The following is a 22,923-nucleotide window of genomic DNA, read 5'->3' on the forward strand; positions in this document are numbered from 1 at the left end:
TGCTGAGGGCTTGGCACATCCACCCCTCTTAGTTCAGGGGCATGATGCTAATACTGTATAGTGAAACCTCCACATAATGGACTTCTCTCCCCATATAATCCATTAAATGGGGGTTTCACATTTAACAGACCTGCAATATCTCTCTATATAGTTTGTTAGATGGAGGTTTTACATCTAACAGATCCTCGATATAATTGACTTTCCTCTCCATATAATCCGTCAAATAGAGGTTTTACTGTAACTCCTCCTTATTGTACAGTAAAACCTCTGATAACGACGGTTCAACTAACGAAGATTCATATCTAAGACCCTGGTTACTTTAGGACCCAATTCAATTTATGCCATTATTTTCTTCGTATTCACAACGAAATTACAAAAATTTTATTACATTTTTGTATAAATAATAACTAAATCTCGATATAATAAAACAAAACGCCTTGTGCACGGAGGTAGCAAGGCTTGTTAGTGGTAACGCCAGTATCACTAGTACAAACAATCGCAGCTGGCGAACCCTTTGTTTTCACGCATTTGAACCGGAAAAGGAGAAAAACTTTCTCAGGTTTCTTACAGCATTTTTGCATCCCTATTCAACAAGAGCAAGAGGGCAAGTGATGGTAGTGTTGCTTCAAAAGCTAATAGAAGGTGTACAAGCTTAGCTGAGAAACTAGACGCATCAAAACGATATGAAAAAGGTGAGAGGTCTGTGGATATTATATGGAGCAAGCAATGAACATATTTTCTGAGGTGAATCCATTAACAGAACAAAGCATTAAAATTTCAGATGTATAATGAGAAAAGAAAGCAGCTGTGCAAGGTTCTTTCGACAGCTTTATTATTCGAAGGCCTAAACCATCAACTTCAGTTACACCATCAAATTCAGCATCATAAGCAGCTTCAACAACAACTTCAGGTTCAGTAACAGTTTCAGGAACAGCTTTATGAAAAGCTACAGCCAGAGTTCAACCTGATGGCTTCGTCATCTGAGTAAAAACTTGCACAATATTCATTGGGTGTCCTTATGTTTTAGACTTGACCACCATTGGGGGAGTATTATTTTTGTTTTACATTTGTAAATATTATTTAAAACATACATGAACAGTAAATAGGTGTTGCTTTCATATTCATATGTAGAGAAATGACAATATGTTTTCACATGTACACACTTACTGCACATACGTTGGCTTTCCCAATCGTCTCGCTTTATTTCTTTAGCTACTTCTAGTGTTCCATTTATAAACATTAAATAACATTACTTAAAACATACATACAGGTATTCAATTTTTTTACATTAAGTTCACCTCAGCTACAACAAGGGTCATATTTTCTTCAGTTTCTTATGTAGAACTATCGTCACTCACGAAAACAATGCCGTCTTGTCTCCTCGTGTGTTTTAATATTCTACTTATTATTAATGAATTGTATTGTTCATTTCGCCATATAAAGATTATTCCAATCAAATACATATTCAGTAATAAACAATAATGAATCTTTTATACATATTTTCAAAAATATAAATGACGTTGTATCCTAAATGTGCACGTATATGTTGGCGTTCCCAATCCATCTCACTTTTTTTTTCTTTACCATTAGTGGTTAGTTACTTCTAATGTTCCATTTATTAACATTAAATAACATTACTTAAAACATAAATATATATTCATTTTTTTTACATTAATTTTACTACAGCTTCAACCAGGGTCTTATTTTCTTCATTTGCTCGTGTAGAACTATTGTCTCGGACTCCTGGCTGTAAACACAAATGAAAACAATGGCGTCCCATCTCCTCTTGTGTGACCATATTATTATTCATTTATATCGTATAAGGTGCATTCAGAAACATTATTTAAAGAATATAGTTTGTAATTTTCATTAATTGTATTGTTTTGGGGGAAAAGAGGGTAAAAAGCCACACAAAATATATTAAAAGGTCACACCTGGGAACGCATCTCATTATTGCTTTATTTTAATGGTAATTAATGATTCCCGACACAATGATTCACCTTACACTGCAATATTGGAGGACACATTACCGTCGTTATTCGAGGCTTTACTGTATTGGGATGCCTGAATGAGTTTTGACATAATCAGAATGATAAGGAGATAGTGAAAAGAAACTAGAGGAAAGACAAAAGGGAGAATAACTGGAGCAAGTGAAGAGAGAAAACCGGGAGTGTTTTAAAAAAATGAGAATGGCTAAAGGAGTGAAGGTGTTTCTGTGTGGTGTTGAAAGACTGTTTTTACGGAGATCAGTTCCAATATACAGTGAACCATCTATTTAACCGATTAGATGGAGAGGAAAGTCCGTTATATCGAGGGTCCATTAGACGTGAAACCTCCATCTAACAAACTTTATTGAGATGAAAGTCCATTATATTGAGAACCCGTTAGATGTGAAACCCCCGAGTCACGGATTTTATGGAGATGAGAAGAGCGAGAAGGAAAGAGAGAGATTTGGGAAGACCTGAATAATTACATAGAAAGCTTTCCAGTTGAGCATTTGTACAGTAATGGGTTAGAGCCAGGCATTGTGGCAGAGCTAAGGATTGAAAACAGAGCACTAGTGATAAAAATATATACTGACAAAGGATTGATAGGAAGGAATTCATGGTTTACAATGAAAGAAAAGAAAGAAAATTGCACATGGATGTGAGATAATGGAAAAGATAAAGAATTGTGAGACTAGTAAGTGTTGGACCATAAAAGACACTCAAATTGTTACCGTCACGCACAATTGCGAACACCAGCAACATGTGTAAGTGAAGATACAGGAAGAATAGAAAGAATAAGAGTGAGAGAGGAAGACGTGAAGAGACTGTTTACAACGAAGGATAGCTGACTAAACAGGCTGAAGGCTCGCAGCTGCCCATGAGACAGCCTGAGGGCAGACTACCGCCTTCTCCTGTAGAGGCAACATCTTCATTCTCGTCAACCAACATTTCTCCTGTAGGACATCGTATTTGTTCTCATTGGTCTAATTCTAGACTCGTAAAACGTGAGTGTGATTGTGAACTGTTGAATCCTCTGAGACCATTAAACGACTTTAATAATTGTAGTTATGTACTGTACAGTGATCATATTGTTCAAACTGTGTGTCCTGATGTACCAGCAGTTGTTACATGTGAGATGTAGTATTCAACAGGTTTTGACCGAATTATACTCATCGCGTCGCATCAACGTAGAAGGTCTTATTGTCCTGCGCAGCCACAATCACTTCTTTGAGCCATTACACATAATAAGTTTATAGAGCACCTGACCATTATACAGTATATACTTGGCAGATGTTCCATTAACAGAGAATATGATAAGGTTCAGGGTGAGAGAATCTACACAAGTAAGACAAAAATAAGAAAAGTTGAAAAGCTGAGGGAAAAGAATGTACAGTAACTTAAAAACGAAAAAAAAAAACAAGGTGGGTTCGGTACAAATAAAGGAGTCAGAAGGGAGAGTAGTTAAATAGAACAGGAACAGTTCCATGGTACAATGCTAAAAAGTGTCAGACAAGGTGTGTGGAAACAAGAAAATGGTTAGAAAAACCAAGAGGAGGGAACTCTGTATTAGGATGAGAAGTTATCAGTGCTTATTAAGTGGAGAAGGCTATCAGAAATACCGTATTTTTTTCTGAGTTTGTATCTTGGACGACCTCTGGAGTACGGTACTGTGCCTTGTTCTTCAATGTGGAACCTCAATTAGGAATGATGCCCTTCAAAATTATACTGATGAGTGAATTTCAATGTTCATCCACTGTATTCAGTAAGTGACCCAGATCCTGTATTTTTAGGTTAGGTTAGGTTAAGAATAATGCCCTTCAAAACTATATTGAGTGAGTCAGTGATCGTCTGTTTAACGTTTCTTGGTCTTTGCTGATCTTGTAACAAAAACTTCATCACCTTCCCTCATAACTCCAGCCAGGTCCAGCCCAAGATGAATGCCCAGGTGTGGCTCGTTGGGCTTCCCTAGACAGCGATACCTGTTGACCGTGAGAAAGAAAACTCGGACTCGTTAAAGAATCCTGTACAGTATTGGCTACCTGAGGCACTCCAGGTGGGAACAAAACAAGCAAGAAAGATGTGTTTCTTATGCCATTATACAGTAAACTTCAAACTTCCCCCTAAAATTTAACTGCATATTGTGGCACCTCATATGAAATTTACTGATTGAAAAAGAATACTCTGTTAGTACCTTTATTATAAAGCAATTTTAAAATACAGCATGCCCTTCAAATTCGCGGGGGTGAGGTTCTCAAAATGGCCGCGAATCGCCAAATCCGCGAATAACATTTGCTAACCTGGGAAGGGGGGGGTTGTACTTTTTCACTTGTGTGCAAAGAAATGTATATTCCCTTTATGTGTTTGCCCTTAGGACAATTATTTCTTTTACCTGTATTGTATATATGTGTGTGTAGACACACACACACACACAAAACACACAGTAAACCCTCCCGTTTGGCAACTACAGTAATTAGTGCCAAAAATCCTCACCAAACCCAGAATCACCAAACCAGAGGGCTTAATCCAATGGGAAAAAGCCGAATTGGGACCGAGGGATCACCCAAAGTCTCAATTTTTTCTTATTTTACCCACATATAACCTATATTTCATTGCTGAAAGAGAATGAATAATTAGTTAATCAACATAAACATAGAAAACCAACCTTAAAATTCAATTTGAGGTGCTTAATGTACACTAAGCTGGTATACGAGTACTTTTTCATTTTCTTCCCAACTCGATACTCATGAGAATTTTTCGTCTTTGTTTTTACCCATCATTTGAACCGCCTGGGTGCTAAGACTGTCTTTCACCACCACTATCATCCCCTCCAATACCCCCAGGTGCTTTTGAGGCCATTATTCGGCGCAAGAACACCGTGCCAAGCGAGAGGGAGTAAAAAATAAGGATACAAAGGCCAAGGTCACTCAAACAAGCAGCAGGAATGTGGATTGACGAGGTCAAAATGGCTGCCTGAACAGCTGACTGGCGCTTTGCGCTCGGTAAATATTCACCAATAATACTCATCAGTAGTATTAAGCGAGATTTATCTTGCACTTATTATTCTACAATTATTAGTTGCGATTGCATTTAAATTTAAACTCTCGCCAAATGTGAGGGTTTGGTCTCCATAACGGAGGGCAGAGTACTTTGAATTTTGACCGCCAACTTCGAATTCGCCAAACAGAAAGTCACCAAACTGGAGGATTTACTGTACAAATAAATAATAATGGGAAAATCCTCAGAAACAAATTTATTAAAAATGTGACAGTCTACCCCCAAGTCTACTCTGTGCTTTATTAATAACAAAGCACGGAGTAGACTTAAGGTTAGACTCACATTTTTAATAAATTTGTTTCTGATTATTGGTGAGAGGATTTTCCCATTATTATTTATGTGTACAGTACGTGTTTTGTGTGTGTGTGTGTGTGTGTGTGTGTGTCTACACACGTACACACACATACATGTACAGTATATATAATATAGGTAAAGGAAATTACGGTCTCTGAAATGAATGGCTCCCAGTCCCAGCCGCAAAAATACCGGCAACTTTAAAACTACCTGCAGACATTCTTGGGCACATCCAGGGTGTCATCCGCGAATAAAATAGGATGGCGAAATAAAAATCTCTGAATTATCCGGGCGTACTGTACAAGTTACTTCAACCTATACTAAATATCTCATCTATGTATATTATTGACTAACTATATACCATGCAATAGACTCCAGAAAAGTCACCATGTGTGTCTGTTGTTACATATAAGGTCAAAGACATATTGGGTTGTTTTCAAGTTGACTTATTTTCTGGAAATTATAAACTTTCTGCCTGTTTGATGCTTCTAATATACTGTGTGTGTGTCTGTATCATTACACTGTCAGTATATGTGATACTCAATTCATACACATTCTATTGAAGCACTTTCTCCTCCTTGAAGCTAAATTATAAATCTTCCATATAACACTCATAAGATACAGTACCCTTTTTTTTTTTTGCAATGCCAACTGTAGTAGCAACATCAAATATACATACAGATATGCTTATTACCACTCCAGTCATTTTAAGAGATGGTTTTGTTTTTGTAACAGCTAATGACAATTTGCACAAGTTAAAATTTTTAGTCTAGTGTAGTACATTTGAGTACAAAGTGTATACAGTAATGTTGCTCAAAATTATGTTTTTTCACATTTAATTTATATTTAATATTTGTTTAATTTAAGTTTCTAGCAGTCCATGGTGCTTTAGAGACATAGGAGGTTTATAATTAGTGGGTCAGAGGCGTATTGTTGAATCATTTTTACCTGACCTCGGTTGGTCAGGCAAAATGGATAATCCGGCAAGGCTTTGGAACCAAGGGTGCCGGAAAATCGGTGGTAGACCTGTACTAGCTTCTGCTAGCTGTTTATAGCTTCTGCACTCATTGTCATCCAAAAGTTAGCTGACAACCCCTGGACATATGTTAATGTTATAATGTATTGCTGAGCTTCAAAAATAAAGGTCTTCAAGCACTGAACTTGCCAGCATAATAAAGTCCAAAATTATGAGCAATAACAAAATATCTCGACACTAACGTCTTCAGAGTGCGCAGAGGTTCCTGGTTGCGATCTTTCTTGCCTGTCTTGGGGTCGACGGTAGTCAATATGCACCTGCAAAAATATACTGGACAGTCATAATCATCATAAATAAGACACTCTAAACACACTAAAAGCTCAATAATAACAAATGGATAGGTCAAAGCAAAGGGAATGAGAAGGAAAGAGAGATATTGGGATGACCTAAATAACCATACAGAACGCTTTAGTTTGAGTAAGCGAGTGTTATTGTCAGGCATTGTAGGAGAGCAAAGAATAAATGGAAAAACACAGTTAGTGAGAAAAATCTATTAGCATTGGCAAAAGTTATAGGTTGAAGAAAGAACAATAGATAAAAAAAATATTAACATACAAGACATACTGGTAGTTACATGAAGACACAAACCTCTCACACGGCTTGACATTTCGGTAAACAGCATCACCTATCATAACGTACTCCCAATCATCTTCATCGTAAGGTTCCTTAGTTCCGTCAATTAATATGTTTGGTCGAAAGTTATCTTCGTCTACCTTGCATTCCAGTCTGCTCTGAAGATCTGCAATACTTTCTGTTGTCATCAGCATGTAGCTCGTGAGATTGGCATAGAGGGGCTGGAAAAATAAACACATTCATTCTTAACTAGCAGAATGAGAGTACATATGTTTAGAGGAATGCTTTACTCAAGAGAACTGTTGAAACTAACATACCATTACAGTGGAGTCTGGATTTACGCGGTTTTGGTTAACGCGTTTGGTCATTTACGCAGTGCCTTGCCAGAATCGAAATGCTTTAATTACGCGGTAAATTTGGTCACTTACGCGGGTGAAGTATAATTTGTTTACTGTATTTACTGAAGATATTTGTTTTAGTTCATAAAATTCATACAAATTACCCAGCCAGAATATAATTTACATTGCTGGAATTCTGATAAGATTGTGATTATTTTAAATAGGTATAAACATCATAAAATTTGCATTAGTCATACAAACTTTAGATCTAATTTAAGAATTTTGATTAGAAAGAGCAAAAATTTTATCTTTTGTGCAAAATATATGACATTTATATTCAAAATATTCCTTGTCTTGCAAGGAATCCAGCAATGTCAATTATATTATCCTAACTTTAGTCTGAGGTATTATTTATTACTAAAATGTAAGCCTACTGTTTTCACCCAAACGTTTCTTTGATAGGGAGGGAAGGTGGGGGAAGGAAGGGAGGGAGGGAGGGACCCAGCGAGCGTGGGAAGAGGGGGGGGAGCGGGAGGTGGGGTATTTTGATTGACAGATAGTGTCCGGGTGAAGTAAAATTTGTTTATTACTGAAGATATTTGTTTTAGTTCATAAAATTCATACAAATTACCCAGACAGAATATAATATACATTGCTGGAATTCTTATAAGATTGTGATTATTTTAAATATAAACATCATAAAATTTGCATTAGACATACAAATTTTAGATCTAATTTAAGAATTTTGATTAGAAAGAGCAAAAATTTTATCTTTTGTGCAAAATATATGACGTTTAAATTCAAAATATTCCTTGCCTTGCAAGGAATCTAGCTATATCAATTATATTATCCTAACTTTAGTCTGAGGTATTATTTATTACGAAAAATGTAAGCCTACTGTTTTCACCCAAACATTTCTCAGAGAGGGAGGAGCCAGTGAGCGTGGGAAGAGGGGGGAGGGAGTTGAGTCCATTATTTGAATGGACATTAACTGGCGACTGTATTTCTCTAAAATATTAATTGTGTGCGCATACCACCATAAAATTAAGATGTTATTTTTACTACAACGTAGGTATTGTATCGGAAAAAGTGGAGTTTGGGGGTCGGCCCAGTCTCTATTTCAATTAATCCCATATGTTCTGTTATTTCATTTACGCGTTTCTCGTTTTACGCGGGCCTCCACAGGTTCAATTGACAGCGCAAATGCAGACTCCACTGTATATAAGCAGTATATCCATAAGATAATAATTAAGAGCAGTAATTTGCATGGCCAGGTGTTATTGCCTACACTGGGTCTATGACATGACTTTAAGCAGGATGTTATTTGGTCTGTGATGTTGACATGATTCCCAAGTTACTGTTCGAGAGGGAAGCGAGCAAGGACCCATTTTGTTATACCTGTACAGTAACTAGATCTGCACTTAATCACAAATGCTGTACTGTACAGTACTAGCTTCCTATGCTTCCTCTATTCATTAATTTTCTTTAGTATTTACATAACAACAATACTTGTAGGTTTAAGAACAGCAATACATAAAACATTAAGCTTAGGTATGATGACAAAGTGAAAAACTTAAAACCTGAACCAAACCAAAGGTATTATTAAGTAATCATCTGCACCAAATATTAAGAAAGTTTTACTACACCAAGGCCTGACATTCCCAGAGCCGGTGTATAAGTGGCGAGATGATGTCAAGATGAGGTCTGTTCTCAGTGAATTGGTTGTACAGTGACACATACATTGTCTTTTGGTTCTTCACTCATGAAACAAATCAATACCAAGGCCTTCTGATTCACACGTTAACCCAGCATCTGAGACTGAGTACAGTACAGGACCCTTACAACCCATAACATGGAGACAGGGTATTGCTGTCTTGGCTGAGCATTCCTAACTTAACCTTCATCTGTGCAAAAATGGAATGCAAGGAACATGATACATCCACTGATGATGACCACTGTCACTACAGTTAACATTCACTGATGATAGCCATCATTTTAAAGTTAATAATAAAATAATAAGTCTATTAAAATATATGTCTTGAATCCCTATTATATATGAAAATTATATATGGTTAGTCCTACACATAACCATCTTTATGTATAAAATTTGGGACCAGCATTATGTGAGGCACTGGGCAGCTGCCCCCCAAAAAAGAAGAAGTAGACAGACTTACATTATCATCATTCCTCATTAAAGGACAATCTTCCTCCTCTGTCATCCTGCTTGATGGAAGATCTCCATGATAGAGCAAATAGCATTTACATCCTAAAATTGTTTCAAGCCATCGGGATGAGTCTTCACCACAGTCTAAGCCTGAGCCTGGATGACCCCAAATACTAGAAGGTAAAAATTTTAATTAAGATTTGTAGAAGAAAACCAAAAATATCCCTACATACACAAGTACTACTTGTTTAGCAGAGAAAGAGTAGATGATAAGAAGTCATGAAGGAGAGACATGAAAACTAGCTTTATATAATCCCTAATTGTATTTTAAGCAGTTTCTGTCCCCTTTAATACACCAAGAGATAAAGACTATCTGATACATATAACTGAATGAAACATTAAATATCAAAATAATGATAGGCAAGAAGAGCTGTTTGTAAGTTGTTACATTAGGCCATAATACATAGAAAAATTATCCATGGAAGATTATGCAAGGTACTGTATAAAACATTTAGTGCAAGATTAAAAGTTAAGTTTCATAACAACAAAAGGCTGAGGGAAAGCTGTTATCCAAGATCTTAATTATCTCCACAAAACAAATTCATGTTATAAATTTGATGACAAGCAAGAGTGCAAAAGTTTCATAAAATGCCATTAAGTCATGCAAAGTTAAAACTAAAATACAGAAATACTTTAACATGTGACCTTTCGTGTATATCTTTAATGCAAATAAAAAATGTCAAGTGTAACCAAAAGATGACACAGGCACAATATTTCATCAAAGTTCAAGACAGATCAAGAGTGAAATATGGACAATTCGTTTTGACATGACTGAGACACTCAAGATTTTAAACAACCTAGAAGACTTGAAAAGAGAGAGAAAAAAATCAACCAAACCCAACACACACCAGGGGACATACTCACAATATACAATCAATCTGAATCAACTGGTAGTCATTTTAAACAGCTACACTGATGCTGGACAAAACTAGAGAACTTGGTGTATTCTCAGATGTCCCTTTATGGAGAGTGGTTAATTTGAACCAAATGCACCAGTCTTAATCCTGTAAGAACTCTGCATTATGCATATATCTGTCAAGTCAGCAAATGTCTAATGAGCTTTATAATATATCCCCTGTATAACTATTATACGATTTTGGTGATTTAATTTGTACTTTTCCAGGCCCTCAAGTCTTTGGCCAAATCCTTGGTCGAATCTTCCCCTTCTAAGGTACCAGATAACACCCATTGCATTGCTTGAAAGACAGAATTTTTAACCAAATACTATACAGTACTTGATAAGTCAGTGCTCACAATTTCCTTGTTTTCATGGAAACACAGTACTTCACAATTGGAAATTAGTGAATTAGCTAGTAGATAAACCTAAAGAGGCATCATGAATATTGGTGGCAAGATGTTCTACAATGCTGTCTCTTTAAGTAATGAACGGATGCTGATCATGCCAGCAGAAAAGCATGATGTTTAACTTTGACACATACAAGATCGACTAATACTCCTCTTTGACTTTAACCCAAGTACTGTTTACAAAACTGCCTAACTGGACTTTCTCTGTGTGCTAAAGAGACAATGGTAATCATGACGACAAAAAGCCACTTAATAACTACAGTATCTGTATTCCTCTAATGTCACCAATATAAAAACAAATCACAAAACTCACTCTAAAGTCATTTCCTTATTGTTTTCCTTCACCTGAGTGACATCAACTGTCAGGTCTTTTGCGCCAGGGAACTTTAGTGTTAAAATGTTGTCTTCAATACTGGATTGTATCAGCACCAAGGATGGTATCATGTTAGCTGTGACCATACTTCCCTTCTCAGTTCTAACTACAAAAGACCTGAAAAGAACAAAGTCTTTCATTTCCTGTTCATATAAAATTCTAATCACCATATTTAATTAGTCAAAAGGTACATTTCTTCCTATGAAACAAGAACTATAATGTTTGTTAACTAACCTGTCTCTAACTGTCCCATCCACTATACCCAGTGGCTCAGCCTTGACTGACTTGACGACAGTTCCACTACAGGATTTGACTGGATATATTATTATCTTGGTCACTTTGCCAGCAGACTCCCACTTCATGTTCTTCACTTCATCCCGGGTCCTGAAGGCATGATTAAAAATTAGGAATTGCATGAAGATCAGCCCTTCAGCTTATTTCACCTGATGATTAAAACACCCCTAATGCTACCTGGGGGGGTTAGGTTAGGCTGGAGTTTGGGTGGTTCATCGTAAGGTGAATTAAACTGGGGATTAATTTTCATGTGATCCCAAATGCAAATTTTCATATGCATGATATATTTTTGTTGAAAGGGAAAGCATGGATACAGCACGCTGTATACCAAGTCTTCAACACACAAGGAAGCAACATGGTTGGTACAGCACTTGACTTCATCCCCTTCCCCAAGTTGTAAACTTGGGTACACATTTACATCTGAGTGAACTGGGAGTGCCCAGGGAACGAACCACTGACCCCTGGAATAGGATGCGAGCACTGTATCCACTCAACCACCACATTCCATCAGGGAGTGCAAGAAAGCAAGACAAGATCTGACATACAGGTTTACTCAAAACAGGTACTATACTGGACGTATATACATCCACATAAAAGTATGATCAACTATAATTGAGTTACTTTTGAGTAGTGTATGATCAGCAATATCGCTTATCAGCGTTATGATCGAATTATTAATCACTAAAATTATCATTGGGTTGAAATTAAGTATCAAAAAGTAAGGAAAATAATTAATTTGAAATCATTAATCCCTAAAATCTAGGGATGGCCAATGTTAGTTGTCTGTCATGATGGTAACTTGGTAAGAATATCAGCAGCATACTTTCAATGGTTAAATAAATAATGCAGGCGGTGCTTATCAGCTCCAAAACGATCAATCACGAATTCAGGAAAGGTTTCTTTCTATCAAACATTTTTTTACTTACTTTACTTTTATCCTCTTCACCACTCATAGGGCTCGTTAGCCACTTGGGCGATCGGTCACATCTCTGTCACGCACTGTTGGCAAGTACTGGGCATGCACCGGCTCCTGAATGTACCTGAACCTGCTCCAGTGTTGGTCAAATCTAGTCTTGAAAGAGCTCACACTCGGTGCCGTCACAACACTTTCTGGTAGATTCTTCCAAGAGTTCACAACTCTCACTCCGAAAAAGTTTGCCCTCACAGTTTTCTGGACCTGTGGCTTCTTCAGTCTTGAGCTGTGACCCCTTGTGGGGTGAGCGTCTGCCAACTCCAGTTAAGGACACTCGGTTGAGTAGTGCCCCACGAGATGCTTATACACTTCAATTAGGTTGCCCCTTACCCGTCTGTAGTATAACCTAGGCAAGTTCAGGCGCTCCAATCTCTCAGGGTAGTTGAGGTGCCGAAGTGCAGGCACCAGTCTGGTGGCCCTCCTTTGAACATTTTCAACCAACTGACAGTCCCTAGCATATCTCGGGGACCAGACGGGGTGACAGTACTCCACATGGGGAAGCCCTTCACTCATGAAGATCGTTACGAGGGACGGACCGTCTAGATATCTGAACAACCTTCTTATAAGACCCAATAATATATTTGCCTGATTTACCTTCTTCTCGCAATGGCCCGAGAACTTTAGCTCATTGTCAACATACACACCTAGGTCCTTCTCACATTCAGTCTCAAATAGTGCAGTTTCTTCATCCTGTTGGGACATATGATACACCTCCTTACCGTTGGTACGCCCCAGGTGCATCCTCTTATACTACGTGACATTGAATCTCAGCAGCCATTTCTTTGACCATTTTGGAGCTCACAGTGATCCTTCTGCAGCTCTTCACAGTCCACTTGTTTCTTTATTTCCCGAAATAACTTGGCGTCATCGGCAAACATTTGTATGGAAGAGTGTACAACATCAGGCATGTCATTTATGAAACAAAACAAACAAAAGCGGGCCCAATACACTGCTCTGTGGTACCCCGCTTGTGACAGGTACAAATAATGATTTCATGCCATTCATCACCACACACTGCTTGCGGTCATATAGAAAGTCTTCTATCCACGCTAGAACCCTCCCCCGAATTCCATACCCTTCCAGTTTGATTTTCAACCTTTCGTGGGGTACACTGTCGAATGCCTTGGCAAAATCTAGGCATATGTTGTCGATATTACTACCCCGTTCCAGAATATGGGTCAAAATATTCAATACCTTGAGCAATTGTGTTAAGCAGGAGCGCCCCGGCATAAAACCGTGTTGGCAATCCTTTACAAAGTAGGTTTCCTCGTAGATGTTCCACCGCGGCATCTCTGATAATACTCTCAAGTACTTTACATATTATGCTGGTCAGGCTCGCCGGTCTATAGTTGTTCGTGGAGTGACGATCACCCTTCTAGAAGATAGGACTCACATAAGCCACTTTCCAATCACTGGGGACCTTTTGTTCAACCAGGCATTTACAAAACAGGATCTTCAGGGGCTCGGCAAGCTCGTTGCACAACTCTCTTAGCACTCTGGGATGCACCATGTCAGGGCCAGGAATCTCATGGACCTTTAGCTTTGACAGTTTATTTCTAATGCCCTCTAGTGTGAACACAATGTGGGCCAGTGCTGTGTCGAACAGTCTGTCCTCAATCACAGGAAGGTTAATCGTATCCTCTCTTGTGAACACCGAGGAAAAGAAGCTGTTCAATGCCTCAGCTTTATCCTTGTCAGAATCTGCATAACTACCATCTTCAAGCCTCAGGTCTGATACTCCTACCCGCATTTTTAATTTTGACTTTGCATTGCAGTAAAACGCCTTTGGGTTTGACTTGACCTCGCTTGCAACCAGCCTCTGGAACTCCTTTTTAGCCCTTCTACACTCTCCCCTTGCTTGATTTCTGGCTCTTGCATACAACCTCCTGTTCTGCTCATCGTTTGACCCAACCCACGTCTTGAATTTCTGGGTTTTCTTCTTAACTTTGTCGACCACCGCATGATTCATGTGTAGAGATCCCCTCGTATTCCTAGAGGCACTGGGTTTGGTCTTGGGTATATACAGTATTTATCGATCAAATGGGTCACTTTACGAGTTATGATATTCAGCGTAGTGTCTGCGCTCTTGTGCCTTAATGAGTCAGGCCAGTGGATACCCCTCATCTCTTCCCTCATCCCGCTATAGTTTCCCTTGTAATATTTGCACCTTTGCCTGGCCTTATCTTGAACCAGGTAACAGTTAAATCTGAATGACAACACTATATGGTGACTGGTGCCAACTGGGGCAAGGTGTTCCAGTTTGGCCACCATACCCTCCTCGTTTGTTATGATGAGGTCTAGTGGCTTGGGTGTTTGCTCCCCACTGTAATGTGTCGGTGGTCTCTAACATGTTGGAACAGAAAATTATCTCTCAGAATTTCTACAAAAAGAGTAGCAGGGTTATTCAAGTCATTTGGGGTGAACTCATTTCTCCAGTCGATGTCGCCAAAGTTAGTGTCCCCCATGATAAGGAAGTGGCTAGGGTTGAGCAACGCTGCATTGTCTATTAAGGCTCTTAAGTGTTCAATTGACAATGATAAATACAATCAAAGGCATGTCTTGACACATCTCACTGTGCTAAATGACCGCTCTACTAATTTCACAAGTGGAGGCTGGAAGTGTGAATATCAGTAGGTTGCACTGAAAACATATGCGTTTTTTTCTGCTAATGTTGACGCTGTGCCCACATTTCGAACCAGGACTGCGACTTCAATCAAAATTATTATTTATGTGTTTATCATTTAACTGTGCCTTTTTTCCTATATTCATCAACCATTGGATCTATTCTCACATTTCCACTACAACTTGGTTTTACAAGTAATATGCTTGGTATACAAGAACTCATTGTAGCAGATTTTTTAAGCATGCTTATAACTCAATAATTTCCATAGCAGTAAGCATAAATAAAAATACTGTACGTATATAAAAAAATTATCCCCAACGGTACCGAGCTCAGAGATTTCAACTATACAGTACGTATTTCTTTTGCTCGTATTTTCATTCATAAATAATAATTTTAACGAATATTATAGTGTTTATAATTATGTATAGTAATGTACTAAACAAATTGTGCAGTTACCTAAATATCATACATTACTAGTTATTACAAATAAAACAAAAGTTGTTACAATATGAAAAGTACAGAATTTCACTAAAATTGCAAATTTAACTAACTATAAACTAATGCATAGTCAGTTTTGATGACAAGTGGTCACGGCTTCATCATGACCTAACACCAGGTACACATGGTTTCACTGTGATGTCGACATCATAACGGTCTTACCTGAATCGGCTAACCAGGCCTAGCCACCAGAGGAATTGTAAAAAATACCTGCTTACCACAAGTGTCCATTGTGGGAACGTTAATGAACAAACAGTTCACTCGAAAACTTGTAATATAATACACATATCATGAACAAGGACTGCAGAAAAAAGAAAATTTCTAGGGTGTTGCAAGTGCACCCCCTTGCAGACACCCATGTCCATCACTGTGTTGTTACATATACTGTAGTACTACTGTATATAATACAATATGTGAATGTGAACAACATCTTAATCTTTATCAAACTATGAATCCCAATCTAGGTCACATTACAGAGTACTGGGTTGGCATTCAAGTCATTTTATATACAGTACTGTATTGTACAGCTTCTCCCCGACTTACGACAGGGTTCGGGACCCAAAACCAGGTCGTAAGTCAAAATTGTCGTAAGTCAAAAATGCTTAAATAATACGTAGAAAATCTAAAATGGGTATCTCTTTTACTTCTCAGCACCACATTTAAGCTTGCCAGCCATTTTAAAGTGAATTACAAATGAAAATTTTGTCTGTGTACTGACGTTGGGAGTCAAAAATACTTAATTTGATAAAATTTTGGTACGACCGAGGCAGGTCGTAAGTGTGGGTGGTCGTAAGTCGAGTAGGTCGTAAGTCGGGGAGGAGCTGTACTGGGTATACTGTATGTATTTTTATTATTATCAATTTCACAGTTTTATCAATTTACTTCTTATCTGCACTTCATTCCACAAAGGACTCCCACAGGATTAGCCCCCAGCTTATTTCACATGATGATTAAACACCCTAATACAGTAGAAGTCCAAAAATCCGGACTGCTTGGGGATTGGGTCGGTCCGGATTTTCGGATTTTCCGGATTCTCAGGTAGTACTTTTAAAATTCAAATTTAAGGAGGAATAAAGAAGAGATGAACAGGTACATTTTGATAGTTTATTCATTAGCAAATATAGCATGCTTCATTTATCAAAATGAGCAGTTTTAAAGAAAAAGCTGTGAATTCTAGAATTTTATTCTTTGCCTTTTTTATATCATAAATTGTAGACTTTCCATTGTCGTATGTTTCCATTAGAACAGTATTGCTCACACCACGTTCTAGTTTCTTAATTATTTCATGTTTGTCACTCAATTTCAACGTGTTATTCTTTCTCTTCACACAACAAAGTTTATCTAGTTTAGGAGCCATTATTATGGGCTTGTACAGTACTCTGTAAATGGAAAGAGTAGGACTGAAAATTACATACGTTTTCACAGTTTGATTGCTCATTTTAAAGTGGCGACCGCATGGTCGCCTGTTGTAGCTGTGCAGCTGTGACGCTCATGCATGCGCACATACACACAAAAGCCAGCTAATTTAAAAAAATAATAATAATTGAGTTTTTGAAAAGTCCGGGTTCTCGGGTGGTCCGGATTTCTAGACATTTACTGTATTGTACTATGTTAAGGTCAGTTAACATTAGTTTAGGTTCAGTTAGCATTAGGGTGGTTAATCTTAAGGTGAAATAAACTGGGGGGGCTACTCTTCAAAATATCTGATGGAATTTATTGAGTTTACATAAGCTGGGGCTACTTTTCAAATGATACGATGGAATTTATTGAGCTTGCTTCAATCACAGATGGAGATACTGTTCTAACATTAACGATATCTTAATAAAGAATCAATGCTTAAAAGACTTACTTGTGGGCAACCATAATGATCTTTTCGCGAGGCCTCCTGGCGATGACCCAGTAAATTGAGGTTAACAGAATGACAGTGAGAGTGAGGAGTGGAATGATGATCATGTTTCCTGTTTACTCCACAACCATTTACAAATATCCCCTGCAAAATGAAAGTGTTAATTAGATGAAGAAGCTCCTCACATGTTATCTTATCTGGTCCTTATACAATATATTAGTAATACTGTAGTTACATATAATGTTTATGTAAAAATCACAAGACAAAGAAAGGTACATGGTTACCTCCTACAAGACAGTAACAAAGTAAATTATTAATGTACAGTACTGTATGTATACTGTACAGTATTGTCTACTGGTCAATGGCAATTTTACAAATAGAGTACTGTGGAGCAATAACAAGTGTACCTCTCACTATTGCACTACAGCTGAAGACATGGGTACGAAGTCTGCCAAAGGCTTGAGATGCACATCTGATCCGATGTTGAATCTCTTCATATATGTCCGCAGTGGTGGACAGGTGGGGGCCAAGATACTGATAGTGGGTAACATTAGAGACGGTAGTACCATTAAGCTGGATGGATGGTGGAGGTATGGCTGAACTACGATTGGATAGACCGCCCAAGCTGCAAGCGAGCTGATAACTGGCAAAAATTATGTAAAATAGAGTGAGGTGTTTCCCGCCTGGTCCCCGTGATATGCTAAAGACTGTCAGTTGATTGAAAACGTCCAAAGGACGGCCACCAAACTGGTGCCTGCTCTATGGCACCTCAGCTAGCCTAAGGGATTAGGACAAATGCAACTGCCTAGCTTATACTATAGACACTCAAAGGGTGATCTAATTGAAGTTTATAAAAATCTCGGAGGGCACTAACCGCACTACTCAGTTGAGTGTTCATACCTGGGGCTGGTGGATGATTGCCCCACAAGAGGTCACCGCTCAACGTTGATGAAGCTAAGTCCATAAAACTGTGAGGTAAAATGGTTAATAATTATTAGTTGCCACAACCAAACTGAATATTGAGTCATGGGGAGATAGAGAAAAACTAAAAATAATTTATTCAATAATCTTTCCATCGGAAATCTATAGTTTTCAAGTTATTCTAACTTTTATTTGATAATATTTGGCCACTCAGTGTTAGTGTTGATGTGATGGCATAGTCGTGCGCGCCAATCAGCATGAGTGCCGAAGTGACATAATACACGAGCACCAATCAGCACAAGTCTCGATTTGCGGGCAGTTGGGAAATGGCATCTTGGTAATTATTGGTTACTGACCCGTGGCTGATCTTCCATAGAAAACGATTATAAAAATGCCGCAATTTCACTGTTTTTTATAGTGGACTGTCATAGTTTGTGCAAAGGTGTTAAAAAATGGTTATTTCTAAATTAAACCTAACCTAACCCTAGTTGATAAGAAAAACAAGAAGCTGAAGCATTGTTAGAAGACCTCATCAACCTAACCAAACAAACCTACCTAACTTTCTAGCCAAGCCCCATGGATCCCACGGTATATCAAACAGAAAGAACTTACTATGATATGGTGTAATTGTACGAACGGTTTATAAACATACATGAAGCATCGGCGTAGATCTAGCCTAGGCGGTGGAGTGTTTTGAAATACGTCAATACGATTGGCTGTTTACATCCTGAGATGAGACTTCACCGCCGCATTACCACCGAGAAGACAAAGTAGTGCACGCCTAGGTGCCTAATTGTCTACCAAATGAAGCATTTGCACAAGAAATGATTACCATATCAGAATTCAATGATGAAAATAAAGTAAGAAAATAAACAGTAAAACAAATAACTCGTCCGTGAGTCAATCATCAATATTAGCTGGCATCTGTGTGTTAAGGGTGTACAGTGGCTGACTGTTGTATTATTCACCATGTTTTGGACAACGATGGAGCAGTCGTTGACATTTTTAGGGATAATTGTGTTTTTGTTTCATATGTAAAGTGTCCAAGACGTAATTCAGAGTGTCAGTACTGTGTAGATTTCCATGCATGGTACTGTGGTAAGAGACGGACACTGACGAAGACACCACTTCCTCATTCAAGTTGCATCACTCTATCTTCCTGTATCCCTTACTTAAAGTAAGTTTCTTACACACTAGAGGTTAGGTTAGGTGAGGTTAGTTTTTTGAGGTTTTTATGTTATTTGACCTTCAATTTTTTCTTCAATACTACTGATCATTTCCAATGGCAATGGCAGTCATATCTGTATTTAACACAATGATTTACAATATAAAAACCCATTTTCCAAAGTATATTGGGTGGTGGCAACAACTAAATATTTACCGGAGTGAGAATTGTGAATTCTTGGAACAAAATGCCAAAGTGTGTTGTGGAACCAAGTATGACTTCTTTTAAGAGCAGACCTGACCAACACTGGTGCAGGTACAGATACATTTAGAAGACAGTACATGCCCAGTACTTGCCAACAGTGCATAACAGGGTCATGACCAACTGCCCAAGCAGATAGCGAGCCAATCAGTGACGAAGATGATAAAAGAAAAAAGTAAAACTCAAGTGTTCAGTGGTTCGTTCTTAAAAAAATCAGTCATGGGTAACTGATGATTCCATTTTCAGTCACCATAGTATGGCTAAGTCCAAAAGGTCACAGGCACCTATTTGATGCATCTCTATCAAAATCAAAGTTATTGACTCCCTGTTCCACCGTGGTGGCCACTTAACGAGGGTTGGATGGATGAGTTAGGATAGCAGAGGTTAGGTTAGAATCTTTCAATAGGAGATTCTGATATATTAGTGAAGATCTTGTAAAAATACAATTCCAACACATAAAGTATAGCAAAAACAGTCATACTAGTTCACAACAATTCAGTAAACAATAACAAACCCGCAAAAAAAATATACAGTATATTTGTGATTTCAGTTATGACTACTTTTATATATGTATACTATCCATAAACTACAAGGCAATAACGGTTTTGTACCACCTCTGAGCTAAACTGAACTGAACCTTTACTTATCTAACTTAATTCCATCATTCCAAATAAGAATTGTTACACAAGACCAGTTATACATAATTGACTCCTATACTTGTTTATGAGTGACTGTTAACCCTTTATATGGTAAAGGATTCCTTAGGTATATTTTCTACTGGCAAAGTACAGATACATTCAGATACAATTTCGAGCCAGTACATGCCCAGGACTTGCCAACAGCACATAACAGCGATGTAACCCTGTGACTGAAATCATTTATACTAACTAGCAATGGTAAACGGAAATAAAGTCAAAGAAAAAAGTCACAGGACTTGTACACAATGACAACACAATATATATATATATATATATATATATATATATATATATATATATATATATATATATATATATATTTATATATATATTTATATATATATATGATGGCATTGCACGTATGTTATGTTATGTTAGGTTAGGTTAGGTTAGGTTAGGTCTTTCCGTGCCTTTTTTGTGAATTATTCCTTGTGACTTTTTTTCCTAACCTTCGCTAATTAAAATTAATTTCCCTTTCATGTTTCCAGGTGAAGGTGTCATAATCATGTGACCACAGCCACCACCCTGATGGCTGTCACCCACTGATTCATTGATTATATTAACCGATTAGTGATGAAGAGGATAAAAGAATAACGAGTAGTCTTAAGAAAGTATAACTGCAGTTTCAAACAATATGGATCTCGAGTTGAGTAATGTGGTTTTTTTCCGGTTTTAGGTCCCTTGTGACGGAAACGTCATAGATGAAAAGCGTCTTATAAGTGTCTAAGCCATCGGAAAAACTCATTGCTCAACTACTTGGGGTATTGTCTGAAACTGCAGTTTTATCCTTACGAATGAATATGAGGGATTGGTTAATTACATATTTTATGATTAAGACGAAGAGGCTATCAAGATGAGTAACAGACGACTACCCCTATTATTATTATTATTATTACATTACTATTTTATTATTTTTATTGTTTCACTATTATTATTATTATCATTATTATTATTATTATTACTGATCTCGTCATTTTATTAGTTATTGTTGATAAGGTTATATACTTTTTTTCATCGTTCACGGGATAACAAGATCAATTCGGAGAAGTCTACGTTATTGGTGATAATAAATCTGGATCGGATTAGAGGAAGTGGCCAGCTGGAGCCTGTTATTAAACACAATTTTTACCACTATGGAGGGATCTGTGTTAATATTGGCAAATTAACACTTACTTGGGTAATGTCTGGGAACAACACTTCCGCGAGAAGGAGGTATTCGATGTCGTTCATTTTTTTCCACAGATGTTCTTTGGGTGGGTGATAGTAAGTAATAAAAACGATACACATGATTCTCAAACTGGGGTTCGCGAATTCCCAGTGTCTAATTATGTCCTCGACTATAAATTGACCAAACCATAGTCCAGGTGCCCAAGAACTCTAGGCCACAGTGGCACAGCCCCTAATACCCTAGTCCAGGGGGCCAAGATCTCTAGACCACGCTAGATTCAAACTGAGCAAACTACACCTGCCAAACGAACACCATTAAAATCAAACACACACACACGCATATATATATATATATATATATATATATATATATATATATATATATATATATATATATATATATATGCAAGTAAATCACTGTAGGTGCGCGTGATCTAGGTACAGTATATGCTGATAACCACAAGGAAAGAAGAAAACACGAATATCTTTACCTGTCTTACTGTTACCTGTTTTACTTAGGCCAGACAGGTAAAGATCTTGCAACTAGAATTAAACAACACAAATACAGTGTTAGGACAGGCCAGGAATCCAATGCTCTGTTTGTTCATTTGAGGGATAACAAGCATTGCATTGACTGGGATAATGCCTCCTCAATATTACCATGTAATTCAATTGATAGTAGGAACATCATAGAATCTAGTCTTATTAAACATACCGAAGCATTCAACATGAATTTGAGTAACGGCATGTACAAGCTGGACAATTTTGTAATTAAGAAGATTTGTGATCAGGTGAGAAGGCCGGGTCACTTGACCATCTGACCTGACCACCAACCGTTGTGTGCTATTTAAAGATTAGTAGGGTCATTACCTAATACCTGACCATTGTGGACCTGGTCTCACCCTCCTCTGTATATATACACCTTGATTTGTATTACTCTCTAGTCTGTACTCACCCCTGAAGATGTGAATTACACGAAAGCGCTTGGGAACTTCGTGTTTTCTTCTTTCCTTGTGGTTATCAGCATATATATATATATATATATATATATATATATATATATATATATATATATATATATATATATATATATATATATATATATATATATGTAGTATATTATTACTTTTACTTACTTTTATCCTCTTCACCACTGATCTGCTCGTTAGCCGCTTGGGCGATCGGTCATTGGAGGAAGGTGTCTGACTTGCACTGGTCCCAGACTCCCAGCCCAGATTGGTGGTCACTTGTAATGAGTGACGTGGAGACACGCGACCAAGGAAGATAGAGCA

General features: G+C 37.7%; 1 protein-coding gene across 7 annotated transcripts; it reads right to left on the reverse strand.

Annotated features, from left to right (window-relative positions):
* Positions 1-3,394: 3,394 nt before the first annotated feature.
* LOC121868915 (mitochondrial amidoxime-reducing component 1-like) lies at positions 3,395-22,889 on the reverse strand. 7 transcript variants are annotated; one of them, XM_042369983.1, is made up of 9 exons: positions 22,768-22,889; positions 18,320-18,387; positions 17,423-17,563; positions 11,420-11,569; positions 11,126-11,302; positions 9,458-9,620; positions 6,961-7,166; positions 6,555-6,629; positions 3,395-3,967 (listed from the first exon to the last, which is right to left on the reverse strand). In XM_042369983.1, the coding sequence occupies exons 3-9, from the start codon at positions 17,524-17,526 to the stop codon at positions 3,841-3,843; spliced, it is 1,002 nt and encodes a 333-aa protein (XP_042225917.1). In that variant the 5' UTR covers positions 17,527-17,563; positions 18,320-18,387; positions 22,768-22,889; the 3' UTR covers positions 3,395-3,840. The 7 variants fall into 7 exon arrangements, with proteins under 7 accessions (XP_042225917.1, XP_042226078.1, XP_042225995.1 ...); XM_042370144.1 differs by having other exon boundaries at positions 18,294-18,387; XM_042370061.1 differs by lacking the exon at positions 22,768-22,889 and adding an exon at positions 21,638-21,910.
* Positions 22,890-22,923: the final 34 nt, after the last annotated feature.

The sequence above is a fragment of the Homarus americanus genome, unplaced genomic scaffold, assembly GCF_018991925.1.
Source record: "Homarus americanus isolate GMGI-L3 unplaced genomic scaffold, GMGI_Hamer_2.0 scaffold51859, whole genome shotgun sequence".
NCBI lineage: Eukaryota > Metazoa > Arthropoda > Malacostraca > Decapoda > Nephropidae > Homarus > Homarus americanus.

What these genes read in the sequence shown, in the direction of transcription:
- LOC121868915 (XM_042370234.1), bottom strand. Translation starts at nt 17,526, where the DNA reads ATGATCATCATTCCACTCCTCACTCTCACTGTCATTCTGTTAACCTCA. An exon ending in GATGGGACAGTTAGAGACAG is followed by an intron (nt 11,303 to 11,419) that starts GTTAGTTAACAA and finishes TGTTCTTTTCAG; the next exon opens with GTCTTTTGTAGTTAGAACTG. An exon ending in TAATGAGGAATGATGATAAT is followed by an intron (nt 7,167 to 9,457) that starts GTAAGTCTGTCT and finishes TTATTTTTCCAG; the next exon opens with CCCCTCTATGCCAATCTCAC.